Source organism: Dermacentor variabilis, chromosome 3, assembly GCF_050947875.1.
Source record: "Dermacentor variabilis isolate Ectoservices chromosome 3, ASM5094787v1, whole genome shotgun sequence".
NCBI lineage: Eukaryota > Metazoa > Arthropoda > Arachnida > Ixodida > Ixodidae > Dermacentor > Dermacentor variabilis.
Window position 1 is genome coordinate 181639434 of NC_134570.1, and position 15988 is coordinate 181655421.

General features: G+C 45.1%; 1 protein-coding gene across 1 annotated transcript in view; it reads left to right on the plus strand.

Moving 5' to 3' along the window:
* LOC142574934 (alanine aminotransferase 2-like) overlaps window positions 1-15988 on the plus strand; it is a 95384-nt gene that overhangs the window by 51596 nt on the left and 27800 nt on the right. The window contains exon 6 of the mRNA XM_075683922.1: window positions 1716-1845. Coding sequence (XP_075540037.1) covers window positions 1716-1845 — 130 coding nt within the window. The remainder of the gene's footprint in view (window positions 1-1715; window positions 1846-15988) is intronic.

Sequence of the window (15988 nt, forward strand, 5' to 3'; positions counted from 1 at the left end):
TGCCAGTTGTGGTAAATGTGCGCGGTATTGTGCACCAAACTTAATGTGAGCAGCAGCGGCGCTCCTTTTAACATTGTTTAACGACCGGTACTCACTTCTGCCAATGTTCCACGTTGCAGTCCTTTCTTTGGACGATTGCGATACGACACTGGCGGTTGCGTGAAGTCTTTCATTCTGCGGGAAAGTCGCGCATCGCGAAGGCTCGGCAACAGAAGCTACCCTTGTGTAAAAGCAGTCCGTGAGCTTGGTCACACAAATCCACTGCTTTTCTCAATATACCAGTCACTATTTTTGCAGCCGACTACTGCACACGTCTTCAATCCACAGCTTCACTATTTGCATCATGATTGGAGCAGAATACGTCAGCGAAAACTCGATTGCGTTTCCGATGGCTGATCGGAGAGAAGCGAGGAAGAAGTCGTAATGGTTTCTTATTCGTGCGCTGTCGCAGAGGCAACATGCGGCTTGCTGCCGACAGCGTCATCTGGTTTCTCTAGAATAAGCTACTCCGCGGAAAGCGTCAACACTGTACACACGTCTGGACGGGAGGGAAGGAAGAATTCCCACGTTTCCTTTCTTGGTATCGTGACCATCGCAAGTATATTCGTGCCATCAGTGTTCTTGTCTTTTTCTTGCCTTTGAAACAATAATAAAAAGAAAGAAACACGAAGCATGACAGAACTTTTGCCAACAAATCGAACAAGCGCAATTGTGCATGAAGTTACGCTTCTTCTTCATCTTCACTGCCTCACTCCTCCTACTGTCCACCTCTCCCCAATTAAATAATGTAGGCAAAGTTTCGAAGGAGTGAGCTATATGCGGGCAACGTTTTAAAGTGCTCGGCTTATAGTCAGGCAAGTGAAATCTTTATTGCAACTATTCGAAAGAAACAGCTTGGCTGAAAATTGGGCTATGGTTCTGCAAGGTCGAATAAGTCTATTGTATGTTTTGTGTGGTTTTTCAAGAGAACAAGCACATAAAAAGCTGCCAAACTAGAAGGATAAATCTGAATAAATGTTTATTTTCAACGTGACAGCTTCACCGCAAGACGGAAGGCGACGATGTGAAATGTCCTTGAATGCAAGCAATGTCTCACATTTCTTTGAATGTCTCATAGTGTATTGTTTTAGATCAAATGTGAATCGAGCCACAATACGTCTTCTCGCTAATCACTCACTTCTCGTTCCAGCTCGACTTCTCACGAACACCACGACATGCGCGTCTTGAGCACTTGCCGCATACAGTGTTTACCGTTCTCGGGAACGCCTGGAGACCCCCACGCTGTGGGGGTTGGCAACCTGTGCCAGGATCTGTTATGATGGCCACTGATTAAGCTCGGCCAGGAAACTCGGGAGTCCTAATAAAGGGGCATCGTACATGCTGAAGTCAGGAAGCATGTCTAACTTGCCATGAAATATTGCCAACATATGGCTCTTGTAGGACATGTGGCGGCAATGCATTCGGACTTCTGTGAACTATAGGACGGCCCCCATCTTCTGAGCCGCCGTTTTCGCAACGGAATTTGAGTCGTCATAATTGCAAGCGTCTAACGGTTTGCGCAGTGATCTAGAATATGCGGCCGCCCTACACTGTTCTCTGTAATAATTTTTCCTAATATTGCCCACATTAGTCCGTGTTTATTCCATGTGCGTATTATTTCTTTGTAAAGGTTGTTCTATATTCTTTCGCTAATATTTTACTGTACAACAATGCAGGCCTGTTATTGCTTGGATGAAGCTAACGGTTGGGCTCACAATGCCGCCGCTATGCAGAAGGCTCTGGACGCTTCGCGCATGAAATGCAAGCCACGATGTCTTCTTTTAGTCAACCCTGGTAACCCGTCAAGTGAGTACAATTTCGCCTGACAAGGCCAGTCTCCCGCGGGACCAATAAGGGCGCAGCCTGTCAAGGAGCACTGTAACATACAAGGATAACGCAGTTTTCGATTACTGATTTCTGGTTAGTCAAGGGAGCGCTACACACATATTACGAGACGCAAGCTAGTCATGTTTATCGTGCACTGAAACGACGAATGCTAAAAAATACCGTTGAATTTATGATCAGAGAAGACGCCTCAATATGACTCCATTCTGCCCAGCGTAAGAAGTGATGCCGTAGTCGCGAAGCTTTGCAAAATTCCCCGATTACAAATAAAAATGAGACAAATTTACGAATAAGAGATTTAACCATTTGGCTCTGTTCAAACAGATGTGAAATCATGCCTGTTCGAATAGGCACTAGGGACACCGTTCATACCTTAACATTTTTTTCCGTATCTAGTTACTACTTCAATATACACATGTTTATGTATATGTATATGGTAGGCGTAATATGCAGGTAAAGTTTGAAGTACGTCGGTAAATCAGCAACTACGTGAAACTGTTAAAGTACCGTTTTTTGCCTGTTTGTAAGCATTCCATGTACCGCCGCCAAAGAACCAAAGTAGCACTTTACATGGAAATGTGGAGAGAATTTCGGTATACAGTGATGTATACCGAAAGTTTGAAACATTTTGATTAATTAAACACCTTCCAGAAAATACTCATTCAAGCTTTCGAGAGTTTCGCTAGCTAGGCAGCATGTCTGCACACGTGCATTCTCTTGTCAGTTAAAGCTATTGAAACTTGTAAGAAATGAAGTTGTTGGTTTTGTGCGGCCCGCTAAATTGTCGCACCAGCTGTCACTCCATGTTCTTGCATCTTATTTATGCGTGGTTTCGCGCATGGTGAACTGTTGCTAGTTGCCTCATGCATAATTGATGTTGTTTCGTTGTTTTGAGGTGCGACGTTTCTACCCTGCCTCGTTTGTAAAGGGTGCTGTGTCTTATCGGTATGATACCTAGCAAGTGCTTCTTTAACAGCTTTATTCTTTTCGCCTGTGGTTATTGATCAAATGTGTTGAGAACATAAGTAGTTCAGGATTACAATTACTAATAATTGTGGCATATGGTATTTTTGCTCCATTTTCGGTGAAAAGTTCGCGTCACGTTTGGGAAGTCATCACACCTCGATGCTGCTTGAGCAGACATACGACGCCGAGTGATTTGTCCGTTTCACAACGTAGTTCCTTTTTGTATGTGAATTCTGTACTCAACTGAATTCTTTAGTATTATGCTTACGCCGCAGCAGACTAAACCCGACTTTGCCGCCAGCGCTCATCTACTTTGACTGGCGCTGCTCTGCCTTTAGATATATCATGTGGCACCTCTCTCTAGGAACATGTAAGAAAAGTACTGAACAGTTGGTTAGACTTGAGCGTTGTACGTTTCGAAGCAGCTCCTGTGGAATGCAACCATCCTCAATGCATGCACCTTAGTGCAAGTAGGTTTGCGACAAGTGCATCACTTCGTGAATTGACGAACTATTAACGCGAAATGAAATGTTTGTGGTGAGTCACTAACTTCAAAAAATGATTTACCCGACGTAAGCTCACTACGCTCTTCTTTTAGCCTCAATGAAGCGCTGTTGCCTTGTTCCCGCTGCGCTAACGAATACTAAAAAAAAAAAATATGATTACACTTTCTATGTATGCAGAGTCCCGACTCGATGATCAGCCGCGCGTATTTCTGTCAACTTTGACGCTAGAAAAACATAATGGAACCAGCGTCCACCTGTGAGCCGGCTTAGAAGATTGGCAAGCACACACGTTGGCGGCACTGCAGCTTGTAATACTCTATCGAACGTTCAGAGCAGCGATCGTACTCTCTGCCAGCCTTTGTTCGTCATAGCTAATACGCACCGCGAATTCACATGGTAAGGACGACACGGTATATTTAGGTGGTGAGTGCTTGCTGGGGGCCAAGATGATGGCATTCAATCTTAAAATTGTTATCTGCAACTATTCGCAACAAGATCTTGCGACACGCGCGTGGCAAATGTTGTGTTCCTAACTGCAGCGCAAGCGATACATTCGGAGTCGTCATAATATGGCGTTAGCGCTCGTTTAGGTACCTTCTTTTCTTTCAATAGTTATCAAAACAAGAAAAGAAAAAGCTGCGGTCACTGTATTTGTATCACCCTCCATATAGAGATTCTATGTTGTACGCGAATTTACACGGAGCCAGAAAACCCATGCCAACGCTCAAAGAGCATAGCATTGCTATGCGTGCATTCACTCTGCGAAAGGATCTCTGCTACGCTCAAGCCTTGCAGGCGGCGCTATTGTCGAGGAGGGGGCGTGAAAGAGAGAAGTAACAAGGAAGAATGACTGCAGAGGAAGTGGCCGTCGCTACTTTACGAAAATTCAGGGGTTTCAGATGTACACAGCCGGCTTCTGAGAGTCATCACCCTGCAAGCTATCGCGTCAAAAAAAAAAAACGAAGTGGGATTTGCATTGTGTCTTTTTGGCGCCCATCCTCCACTATATTTATTTTGCACATCACGACCGCGTACTGACAGCTGGGCTATTTAAAACTCCAATGGTTCGAGTCTGTCATGTTGTGGATAACTTTTTGGTGGTAGTCGACAGTGAAGATGACCACTTTCGCAACGTAGCATTCGATATTATAGTCATTTTCGACAGATTTTCCACCGCTGTAGTTGACACACGAGTTGCCTGTAAATTATAACCAGAGATTTCTTGCCCTAAAGATTCTATAATTCATGTACTCACTCATGCTGCATATATAAGCTAACGACTGTAAATCTATGTTCGCCTTACAGAGGCCCTGTAATGTCAAACTATTCTAAACAGTTTTTATTTCAATCACCTGACGTCAAACTTACGCAACCACCGATGCAAACATTGGGCGACCACTCGCAGCATTCTTTCAACCGCCCTGTCAAATGCTTTCATCGTTTAGAGGAGGTCACGTTTGTTCGCTTTCAAATCGAGTAGCATTTCAACTTTCACAGGTTTTCCTTATCTGATTGGCTATTAAGAAGCGAGGAGCACGCTAATTTGGAGAAACATTTTGTGGGGCCGAGCTTCTCAGAGTGAAAGTACAGCCTAAAAAAAGGGAGCGAGAAAATAGGAACTAGCCGTTTTCCTCCTTGAAGCCGGCGAGTTGTTTTTTCTCAAGGATGGCTAGATGGATGTAATGAGCATCCCCTTTGGAACGGGGCGTTGGGATGCGCCACCAAGCCCTTGCTATTTTATTGCCTAATTCCCTACATAGGTTAAGAAGGTCACAAAATGAAAACAAACCACGATGAATTACAATAACCAATTTTCTGACCCCCTATTCTGAGCTTTGTTTTTGTACATGTCTGTTTTTTGTCATTTCCTAACTTTCCTTCCACCAAGCTTCCAATCGCCTCTTACTAATCTTTATGCGGGGATGTTTACTTTACCCCTGCTCTCGCTTAATCCACGGGCTTCAAGGAGGCCAGTGCTTCCTAAATCAACCCCTTGGCAGATATCTTCACATACTGATAAAACATGCTCTATCGTTTCCCTAGCTTTACTGCAGAAAGCACATGCTTCTGCCTTCTTTTATCTCGCTTTATAGTTGCGTGTTCTAAGAGATGCAGATCTCGCTTTGAAAAGTAATGAGCTTCCCTTTGAGTTACCATAAATTGTTTCTTTCCAGATTTCGTTTTTTCCTCTTTAGCAGTTAATCCTGACAGGTTTGTTTTCCACTGCCGCCACACATGAGATTATTTCAGCCTCTCTGACTTTCGCTTGCCGTTTTTTGTTGTTGTATTGCGCAGCCTAAATGCCGCATATTTGCTGGTAAGCTGCGTAGTTCTTTTCCTCCAGTGTGAATCAGAGGTTTTTCCTGTACAAATACCTCAACACTCTTCCAGCCCATTTGCTTGCGTCCATAATCCTCAGCCGTTCTTCATAATTAATTTTACTGTGAGCTTCCCTCACTTCAAAATTTGTCCAGCCTATATCACCCTGCACAGCTTCATTTGTATTCTTCCCGTGAGCGCCCAATGCGAGGCGTTTCACTGTTGTTTGGTTGCCGTCGCATCCTCATTGTACTGTTGATTGGAAGCAAACAACCGCATTTGCAAATGTAAGTCCTGGAACCATTATACCTTTCCACATACCCTGGAGCACCTCGTACCTGTTGTATCCACATAGCGCTCTGTGCTTTATTATGGCTGCATTTCTCTTCCCTTTTACTGTCATTGTTTCGTGTCTGTTCATATATTTATTGCCTTTGTTTATCCATATATCAAGGTATCTATATTCTTTTACCCGAGGTATTTCCGGGTCCTGTTTTCCCACTGTCTATTCACTGTTTTCATTGAATACCATAACACCTGCTTTTTTAACGATAACTTTCCAACCTAAATTGTCGCGTTCCTGTCCCCAGATATTATCCAGACGTTGCAAATCTGTTTGCTTGTTAGCTGGCGACACAATGTCGTCCGCATGAAGTAAACCTGGAAGCTGCTGCTCCACAACTGCACCCGCCTGTTTCTACGAGAGAAAAGCAGATATTTAAACATTTTTAGACTACGTTAGCGCAAATAATTTTCCCCTCATCGGCGGAGGAGATTTCAATGTAGATGTCACAGGGGTAGCACCTTAACCGAACGTTTTCTTATTACCGTTCAGTCGACTGATTTCATGAATTGAATCAACACACCTACACGTGTTACACAGACTACTTTATCCTGTATTGATCTCCTCATTACCAATATTGAAACTATCGTCAACCAAGCTGGTACCATTACCTCAGGTATTAGCGATCACTGTCCTGTGTATATGTTCTATTACACAGATCCGAAAAATTGCAGGCGTCCTGAAACGCCAATTTATGCTCAATATATCAAATAGCGCTCTGGAAACATTCAGGTACAACATTAGTATTCACGATTGGCCCCACTTATACAGGATAAAACACGCAGATGTCGCGTACACAAAGTTCATTTCCGAATTCATAACAATATACTCTTCCCATTTTCCTTTCAAAGAAATTAAACACTAAAAAAAATCAGAAAATCGTTGGTCACACCCGCACATATTAAAATGATTATGAATAAGCTTTACCATGCTTTTCTAAGTACTCGGTCGCCAGAAATTTTGAATAGATTCAAAAGCGCACGAAACAAACTAAACGTTGAGCTTAGACACGCCAAGCGAACATATTATCCGCAAATATTTTCTGAACTTGCAAGTTAACAGCCCAATGTAGTTTGGAAATTGATAAATGATGTTATGGGCCGCGGCAGAAAGAACACGTCAGCAGGAACAATAAACCATAAAAGAAGTGAGCTGTCGGGGAAAGCACTTGCTGACCATTTCAATAGTCATTTCACGAACATTGGAATACCAGTAAATCAGATAGCGAATTCACAAACGCCGATTGACACATGCGCCGACAGTGTTTTCCTTGAGCCTACCAACGAAATAGAGGTTTACAGGACATTCATGGAACTTAAACAACGGCAAGGCCTTATACATAGGTAACCTTCAAATAAAACCAGTGAAGTATGTCATAGAATTCATAGCTCCTGTGATTGCTCATATTTTTACCCTGATTCTAGAAACTGGCGTCTATCCTGTTGAAATGAAGAAAAGTAGGGTGACCGTCTTATTCAAGGGCAGTGACAGAAACGACACAAGCAATTATAGGCTAGTCTCTGTGATTCCCATCTTTTCCAAAGGATTAGAAAAGGTGATATTTACTCGTTTGTCGAAATTTTTCCAATGTAAGAGTATTATATGTGACGCCCAATTCGGCTTCCGGAAAGGGCGATCAACCGACACCACCCTGCTAACCATTAAAGAAATCATTCTTAAAAATATTCAAGACAACCTTTTTCACTCTCGGCCTGTTTATCAATTTTAGTAAGGCGTTTGACTGTCTCAACCATAATATTTTAATTTACAAGCTTTCACTTAGTGGAATCCGCGGAACACCTCTGGCTCTAATAATGTTTTACTTAGAAAACAAGAAGCAGACAGTATATATAGATAATCAACAATCCTTTTTTTACCAGTGCAAAACGGTGTACCACAAGGCAGCGCGTTAGGGCCTTTGCTTTTTAATATATATATATATATTAATGATATTATGAGCATTGATTTAACCGTAAAATTTCTCATATATGTGGACGACATCAGCATATTAATTTCGGGTCCTAATGCAGACGATCTAATTATCAAATCTAATCAAATACTTGACAAAACACACCTCTGGTTCAATTTGGATTGCATTAGAATAAATCCAAAGAAGATGAAAGTAGTAATATTTAGAGCTAAAAATAATATATTCAAAACATGCCATGCTGTCAGATGCCATGACCAAGAAGTTCAAGTAGTGAATGAACACAAAATTCTAGGGGTTACGTTTGCTTCAATATTAAGTTGGGATCAACACATAGAAGATGTTTGTAGAAAACTAGCCACAGTGACGGGAATCTTATCTCGTTGCCGACATCCTCTTCCAACACAGGCCAAAATACAAATTTATCATGCACTGTTTGCTTCATATATTAACTACTGTGGTCTAGTATGGGCTACAACGACAAAAAGAAACGTTGCAAAGATAGGTGTACTTCAAGAGAGGATCATGCGACATATTGCAATCCTTGATTACCAGTCTCCCACGCGAAGTGCTTTTATAAGCTACAATATGATTAGGGCGGAATAAGGTATCCGTATGGCCTGCTCTGGTCTTTTTACGTTTCCACTGTAGGTTTCCATGAATTTTTAATGAGTCTAGCATCTCTAAGAAAAAGACATGTTACACTATCCACACGTAACGATATGTTTGGCTTCGCCCGAAATTTCGGAATAATTATAAAGTGCAGTCATTACAGCATAATCTGCCATTTATTCTAAATGAGCATAAATGTGTGATCAGTTACGGCGTAAAAGAACTGAGAATGTATTTTCTATCCAAAGAATGAATGACTATGTATGTTTGCCTTTTGTTTTGCAAGTACTGTTTCACATGAACATGTATGTATTCTGTTTTTCTTTATGTTCTGGTGTTTTAAACTTTCTTTTGTATTGTCATATGTTCACAACTACAAAGTTATTACACACATTTTGAAATCATGTGCTGTAGATATATTACTTAATTTCCCTTATGCTACTGTATAATTCATTGTTCTTCGCATTTCTTGATGTAATGGACACTACCTGTTGCTGTACATCAATACTGCCTTGTAGAGGGGGTCATGGGCCTAGACAAGCTGTGCAGACAGCTTTTAGCTCTTGACCCTTTCCAGGACTTATTCTTTCTGGAAAAATGAAAATTTAATTGAAAAAAAAATATTTCTTCCTTCTAGCGCCCTCTCCGTCCTCACCATGTACATCGCAAACAGCCGTAGGAATAAAGGGCACCCTTTCCTCAGTTCCTTGTTGATGTCAACTCTCTCCTCTCTCCTCATTTTTTACCATTCAACACAAACGGTAATTTCTAGGTAAATCTCTCTCAAAAACTATAGACAATCGTTGCCAAAGCCTTCCTCTTCCAGAATATCCCCCAAAATGTAGCGGTCTGCGTTGCAATACGCTCCTGTAATGTCTAAAAAGGCCACAAATAACTGTTTGCTTTCTACTCTGGATATTTCAATGCACTGAGTAAGAACAAATAAATTATCATTCATACACCTACCTATTCTGAAGCCATTCTGAAGTTATCCGAAAATGCCATTATTCCCTGCCCATGCTTGCCGCTTTAATTTGATTGCCTGCATTGCTAGCCTGTAGATTACCGATCACCGGTCTATACGAGTGAATTCTATCTTTCTCCCCCTTACCTTTATAAATTATATTCATTCTACTTTCTCGCCAACTGCCTGGTATTCGTCTGTTTTAAACTTTCTTCCGCTGCTTTCACCAGAGCTTCCTTACTTGTTAATCCTAGTTCACTAATCAGTCTAACGGGAACCTCATCTAGGCCTGTGACTGTGCGCTTAGGAATTTTTGCTTTGGCTTGCACACGCACTTCGCATGTCGCGCCCTCTCGCGGCAATCAAAAGGGGAGGAACGTTTCTCCCTTGAGTGCGAATCTTGCGTCTCCGCCGCCGGTGAGCCGAACAACGGCTACAATAATTACTTTTCGATGGAAAGTAATGTTAAGTAGCATAACCTGTGGTCTAAACCTTTCATGACAAGCGACCACCACTGTCAAACCTGTAGCTCGAACGGTAGCTGCGATACGAGAATAGTTAAACTCAAAGGAGCGCCTCAACTGAAAGGAGGCGTTGGCTCTGACGCTTGCAGATGGCCTGGTCTTTGCTGTGGTGCCAGATCTGTACTAAAAGAGGTCAGCACTACGTCATCCACTAGAGGAGGTTGAAGAGTGGTCGGACTCTGTTCTTCTGGTACTCGAGCTGATTGAGCCCTTTCATTAGGTAACGGGCCGCCGAGTAGAGGCTGACAATTTGACAGTTCTGTTGCAACTGGTAGCTCTGGGGCTGCCACTGGATCAGCATGGTGCTGGCGTAGATAGTCGGCGTGGGTGAATGGAAGATGCCCGTGCACTTCCACAACGTATGTCACAGCACTCAATTTTTTTAACCCCACCTGCCTCCCAAGAGGCATGTTCCTCTCGCACCGTCTTCACGTACCCGCGATCACCTTCGCGAAACACATGATCAGCACCACGCGACACATCACGCTTGTTTTTCACGCCAGCTTGCTTTTGCCGCATGTCACCGACAAAGCTGGGCTTGAGCAAAGGAGCTTCGTGCGCGGTTGTGTGCCGGTATTTGTGTGCCGGTTGTGTGCCGGTATATGCCGGCACAACTGTGCCGGTATTTGCGCCGTCACACTGCTTGTTGTATTTCTGTAGGCGATAAGAAAATTATCCACACACTACTGAAGCGATCGTACGCCAGTGACATCACGCTCCATGATTTGCTTTAGCAGCGCCCGTTTTATCGTCTGCACGGTGCGTTCCGCCACACCATTGGACGCGGGGTGATATGGTGGGGCACGGACATGCTTGTTGCTTGCCCAGAATTGTTGCTTGCAAAATGAACGTGAGCCCGTGCCGAACACTTCGACGGGTAACTCCACGGATGGAGCGGCACGGTTTGGGCAGCTGGTTGGACGGCCTGGCAGATTTTGCATTTCGTTGACGTACATTTCGATGGCTTCATCCAGACCCGGCCACCATACAAAGCTTCTGACTAGCATTTTCATGCGAATGCTGCCAGGATGCTCGTCATGAAGCAAGTCTAACACGCGTTCTCTCAACTGATCCGGTATTACTACCCGAGTACCCCATGTTAGGCACCCTTGCTAAAGGGACAATTCATAACGGCGCACGTGGTATGCCTTCATTTCTTCAGGGTATTGGTTTGGCCAACCATTCAGTGTGTATTCAGACAAACGACTCAAAGTCAAGTTACGCTTTGCTGCCTTAGCAACATCCGCAGCATATAACGGCCGGCTCTCAAACACTACCAAGCATTGCTCTGCAACATCAGTTTCCTTCTCAGCCTGTGCTAGTCCAGAGACCGCATCCGCTACTTCCAGGTTCTTGCCTTTGCGGTACTTAAGCCGATAACTGTAGGCAGCAAGCATCATGGTCCAACGCTGCATGCACACAGCGGCCTAAGTAGGCGTATGGTTTGTTCTGGCCAAGGATTCCCAGCAATGGCTTATGGTCGGTGTAAATTCCCGGCTGTATAAATACCGATGGAATTTCTGCAACCAGAAAACTAAAGCCAAGGCTTCTCGCTCACATTGCGGGTACTTCCTTTCCGCAGCTGTCAGCGTTCGGGAGGCAAAAGCTATGGGACGTTCGCTGCCGTCTGGCGTCTCATGAAAGTTAACAGCGCCCAGGCCATAAGATGAGACGTCGCAAAACATGCCGATAGGCTTATTGACATCGTAGAAGGTTGACACTTTGCTGCTTGCAATCAGCTTTTTGGTGAATCGGAACCAGTCGCGGCATTCTGTAGACCGCGACCACTCTTGATTTCTTTAGAAGCTGGTAAAGTGGCTGTCCTACAGTAGACACGTTATCCAAAAATTTTGAATAAAAATTCAACATTCCCAGATAAGCCTTGAGTTCGGAGACTGAACTTGGCACCGGCGCTTCCAGGATTGCCTGTACTTTGGCGTCAGTAGCGTAAATGGCCTCCGCAGTCACTTTGCGACCCAAATGACTCACTGAGCTTTAAAAGAAACGACACTTCTCGACATTCAGTGTGATGTTGAAGGCACACAATCTCTGCAAGACACGCTCAAGCGTCTTTTGACAGTTATCCATGTCTGACCCTGCTACAATGACGTCATCAATGTAGCAGCCAACTCTCAGAATTCCCTTCAACACTTCATCCATCAGGGCTTGCAAAATGGCTGGAGAGCTCGCCACACCGTACGGAAGGCGTTGAAATTCAAAAAGTCCCAAACTAGTTTATATAGTTAAAGGTGTTCTGGCTTCTGGAGCGAGCGGCACTTGCTGGTATGCAGCAGAAAGATCAAGCACACAATATCTTTCCACCTGCTAGTGTTAAATACATGTCCTCTGGTCTTGGCAGCGGGTAGTGTTCGGTTTTCAACACTGGGTTTACCGCAACATTACAATCCCCGCATATCCGCAGTCTACCATCTTTCTTCTGCACCACTACAACCGGTGTGGCCCAGTCACTGTGTGGAACTTGCCGAAGCATGCCCGTCGCTACCATTTGGCCGAGTTGTTTTTCTACTCTGTCCCGCGGCCCGAAGGGAACTGACCGTGCGCGACTGAAAACTGGAGCAGCATTCTGTTTTAGCACCACTTTCGCCTCGAAATTACGTCCTGCCCGAACGTGCCCGAGAACAACTAAGAAAATTTTTCACGCAGTGTTTCGGCGCGGCTTCCTCCCAAAATTTGGCCGATCTGCTGCCACTCTAACTGAAGACATTCAAGCCAGTTGCGACCTAGCAGTGCCGGCCGCCGCTTGCAGTTATTACGCGATACGAAGACGCGCACATTCATGTTCCGATTGCCGTAGACGACCGATTCGTCACAGCGGCCTTTCAAAGATAACTGCTCTCCCGTGTACGTCCGCAATGACATGCTAGTGGGCACGCACTTCACGTGCGGAAAGACAGAATTGTGCACTCTCAGGAACAATTGAAACAGCCGCGCCAATGTCGAGATGCGTTCTCAATGGCTTGCCTTCCACTTGAACGTTTACTTCGTAACTTAATCGCGTTAAGTTTTTAAAATGGTACACGTCTAACTCTTCTCCCTCGTCCTCAGTAGCATCCAATGTATTCAGGAGCTTTGCCTTAGGGCACATTTTCTGCAAGCGACCGATTTTTGAATACTTATGGCATTACAAATTTTTGTACCAAGACTTCTGCGATTCGTGCTTTCTGCCACATCCTTCACAAGGCTTTTACTGACACCTGGTCAGGAGACTTCAGCCTTCCTTCGTTCCTTGTACTCTTACTCTTAGCCTGCAAAGATTTTAGCGATGTGTTTGCTCCTCTTGTTTGCATTAGAGCGGCGTCTTTTGCCGCCAGCTCCCGGTCAAATGCAATTTTGCACGCCCCCTCAAACATTAATTTCTTTGCAGTGAACAATGTGCGCTAGCGTTCCTCATTCCGCAAGCCTGCAACCAATCTGTCCCGTAACGCATCTTGCAAGAATGTGCCAAAGTCGCACTTCCTGGCCAAGTGTTTGAGTTCAACAATAATCTCTTCCACACCTTCATGCTCTAGTTGTACGCGGCGATTGAACTTGCAGCGTTCGGCAATCACAGAGCTTTTCGGGCAGCAATGGGTTTTAACCAACCGCTGTACCTCAGCATACGTTTGTTCGGCGGGCGTTTTCGGCATACTCAGATTTTTCAGCAACTCATAAGCTTCTGCGGCAATAACTGTCAACAGACAATACAGACAGTTCCTTTTCCTCAGCGATTTCGTTCGCGCCGACAAAAAGTTCAAGACGTTCCACGTATGATTTGAAGTTCTCAGTTTTAGCATCAAACTCCGCTATTTTCCGTTAAGAAGGCATTTTGACAGTATTCATCACACGTTGCGTCCGAAGTAGTCACTTCCTCCCGTCAGCACTTGCGCTGGACTTTTGTCGACAGCTCCGTTGGCTGTCGTGCTCCTTGAACATGTACAGCTCAGTCGACGAACATTCCGAGTGCTCTGGCTGATCTTTCCGCTTACGACGTTGCTTCCGCAGTGCCGAGCCAGCTCCGCGCGTGGGCGAAGTGCCTCGTCGCCAGATGATATGAGTGACGCCAGACATGGACGACGAACGAAGAACGTTTATTCAACAGTACGCAAGAATATACATAGGCCCGAGAGGCGTGATAATGCAGCTCGGAATCATGGTTCTTTGAAGACCGCGATGACGTCACAATACAGCGTCGCGCTATCACAGTTAGCAAACCTGTCACACCAAATGATCGATGCGCGCTACGAGCATTAGCGCTCCCTCGGCGCAGCCAAACCGAAAACCTTGCTTAGTCTGTAGCTGGGGTAGCTGTCAAAACTACCTTGCGTTCACGTTTCGCGATATCTCTAACGTTACCTATCACCATAAAGCCGTTCTAAAACCATAGCCTGCGTATACCACACAACTTAATCCGAAATGTCTGTCGAGAAAGTCCTTCTGAACTTCGCATACGCATTTTTGTGCTCGTATAATTTACTGGCCTTTTACCTTCGTCGCTTCGCCGCATTCTCCACTTCGTGGCTCTAGTACTCCTATCGAGTCCACCGCTTACGGGCAGCCTCTCGGGCACCATCTTCGCTGCTGCTCGCCGCCCGTTTCCTTGCTTTCATATTGCTGCGCCAGGTTTCAGGACATGCCTTACTGGTTTGCTGTGTCTCCTCGTAAAGGGTGCAAGAGCTTTGAGGCACCGACATGGAAAAATATATGCGAGGGTAGACATATCCAGCTCCGCTGTAAAAAAGTTACTTTGACGTTACACTTTGTGAATGCGGGTTAAGCGCAAGCGTATGAGTACCATAGCGCACAGGAAGCTATCGGCATTCGGAGCGCCTAGACGCCAAGACTCTCGACATCGCAGGTTGTTTTCAAGATAGGACGCGCGCGGCCGCGCCATACGAAGCAACCACCGAAGTAGAACAAGGAGATTGAACCGCCGTCGGTAGGCTCACGGTCGCATACTTTCACTCGCCCACACAGCATGCGGCGCGCAGGGACGATGTTAACACGAGACGAACCCGGCCGTCCATTCTGCACACCGAAGCCCTAGCAACTGCCAAAGGAGGTTAACCTTGCGTACCTTCCCATACTCTCCTCCTCTGAGACGCTTTGCCTCTTTTTCTCCTTCTACGCTTCGCTCAACGCCACCTAGACTTTACGCTAGGTGGCTTTGCTTTGTCACGCGCTCAGCGCGCTCTTTCGCACTTTCCACGGCGCGCGATTCTCTTCACCTCCAGGTGCCTTCCTCCTCCAGCGCTCGCTTCCTTCACGGCTTCAAACATAACTTTGCCGATTAACTGGCGGGGAATTTACGCTTGCGTGTAGAAGATTTGAGAGCACACCAACTTGCTGTTGGTCTTTCCAGCCGCTGAGACACACTAAAGAAGTTGGTGAACGCAGGCCTCACATGCGCCTCTGCTTGTTCTGTCAAGCACATGTGACGTTTCGTCCCCTGTGTAGTGGTCGCGTATTCAATCCCAATGATATATAGAAAAAGATGCGTCGGACAAAAAGGCATTGATCAGATGCGTGAGCATCACATAAACCTTTACAGTACTGTGCGCGCTCGCCTCGGCGTTCATTAAAGCGACCGCGGTTGCCCAACTCTTTTTTATGAATGTAAAGTGATGCAAAACAATAGGACCCAGCTAACTCACGGAATTATCGGCGCTGAAATTATGTCTACGCTGGCTTATATGTGTGTGAGCGCACCTTCTATTGCGCTGTCAAATCATTAAGCCAAATTTCCTCTAGGCTTGAAAGGTAAATGTGAGCACCTGCTCGAATCATCACAGTTGATAAAAATTCGTGGCGCGACAACATTCACATGCGAACCGATTACCAGCGAAGCTTCTTAAGCTGCATGCATGGGCTGCATATACATTATGAAACCGTGCAATTTCTTTTTTGATACGGTACCACACTACGCCCACAGAAGCGCCGCCGCGG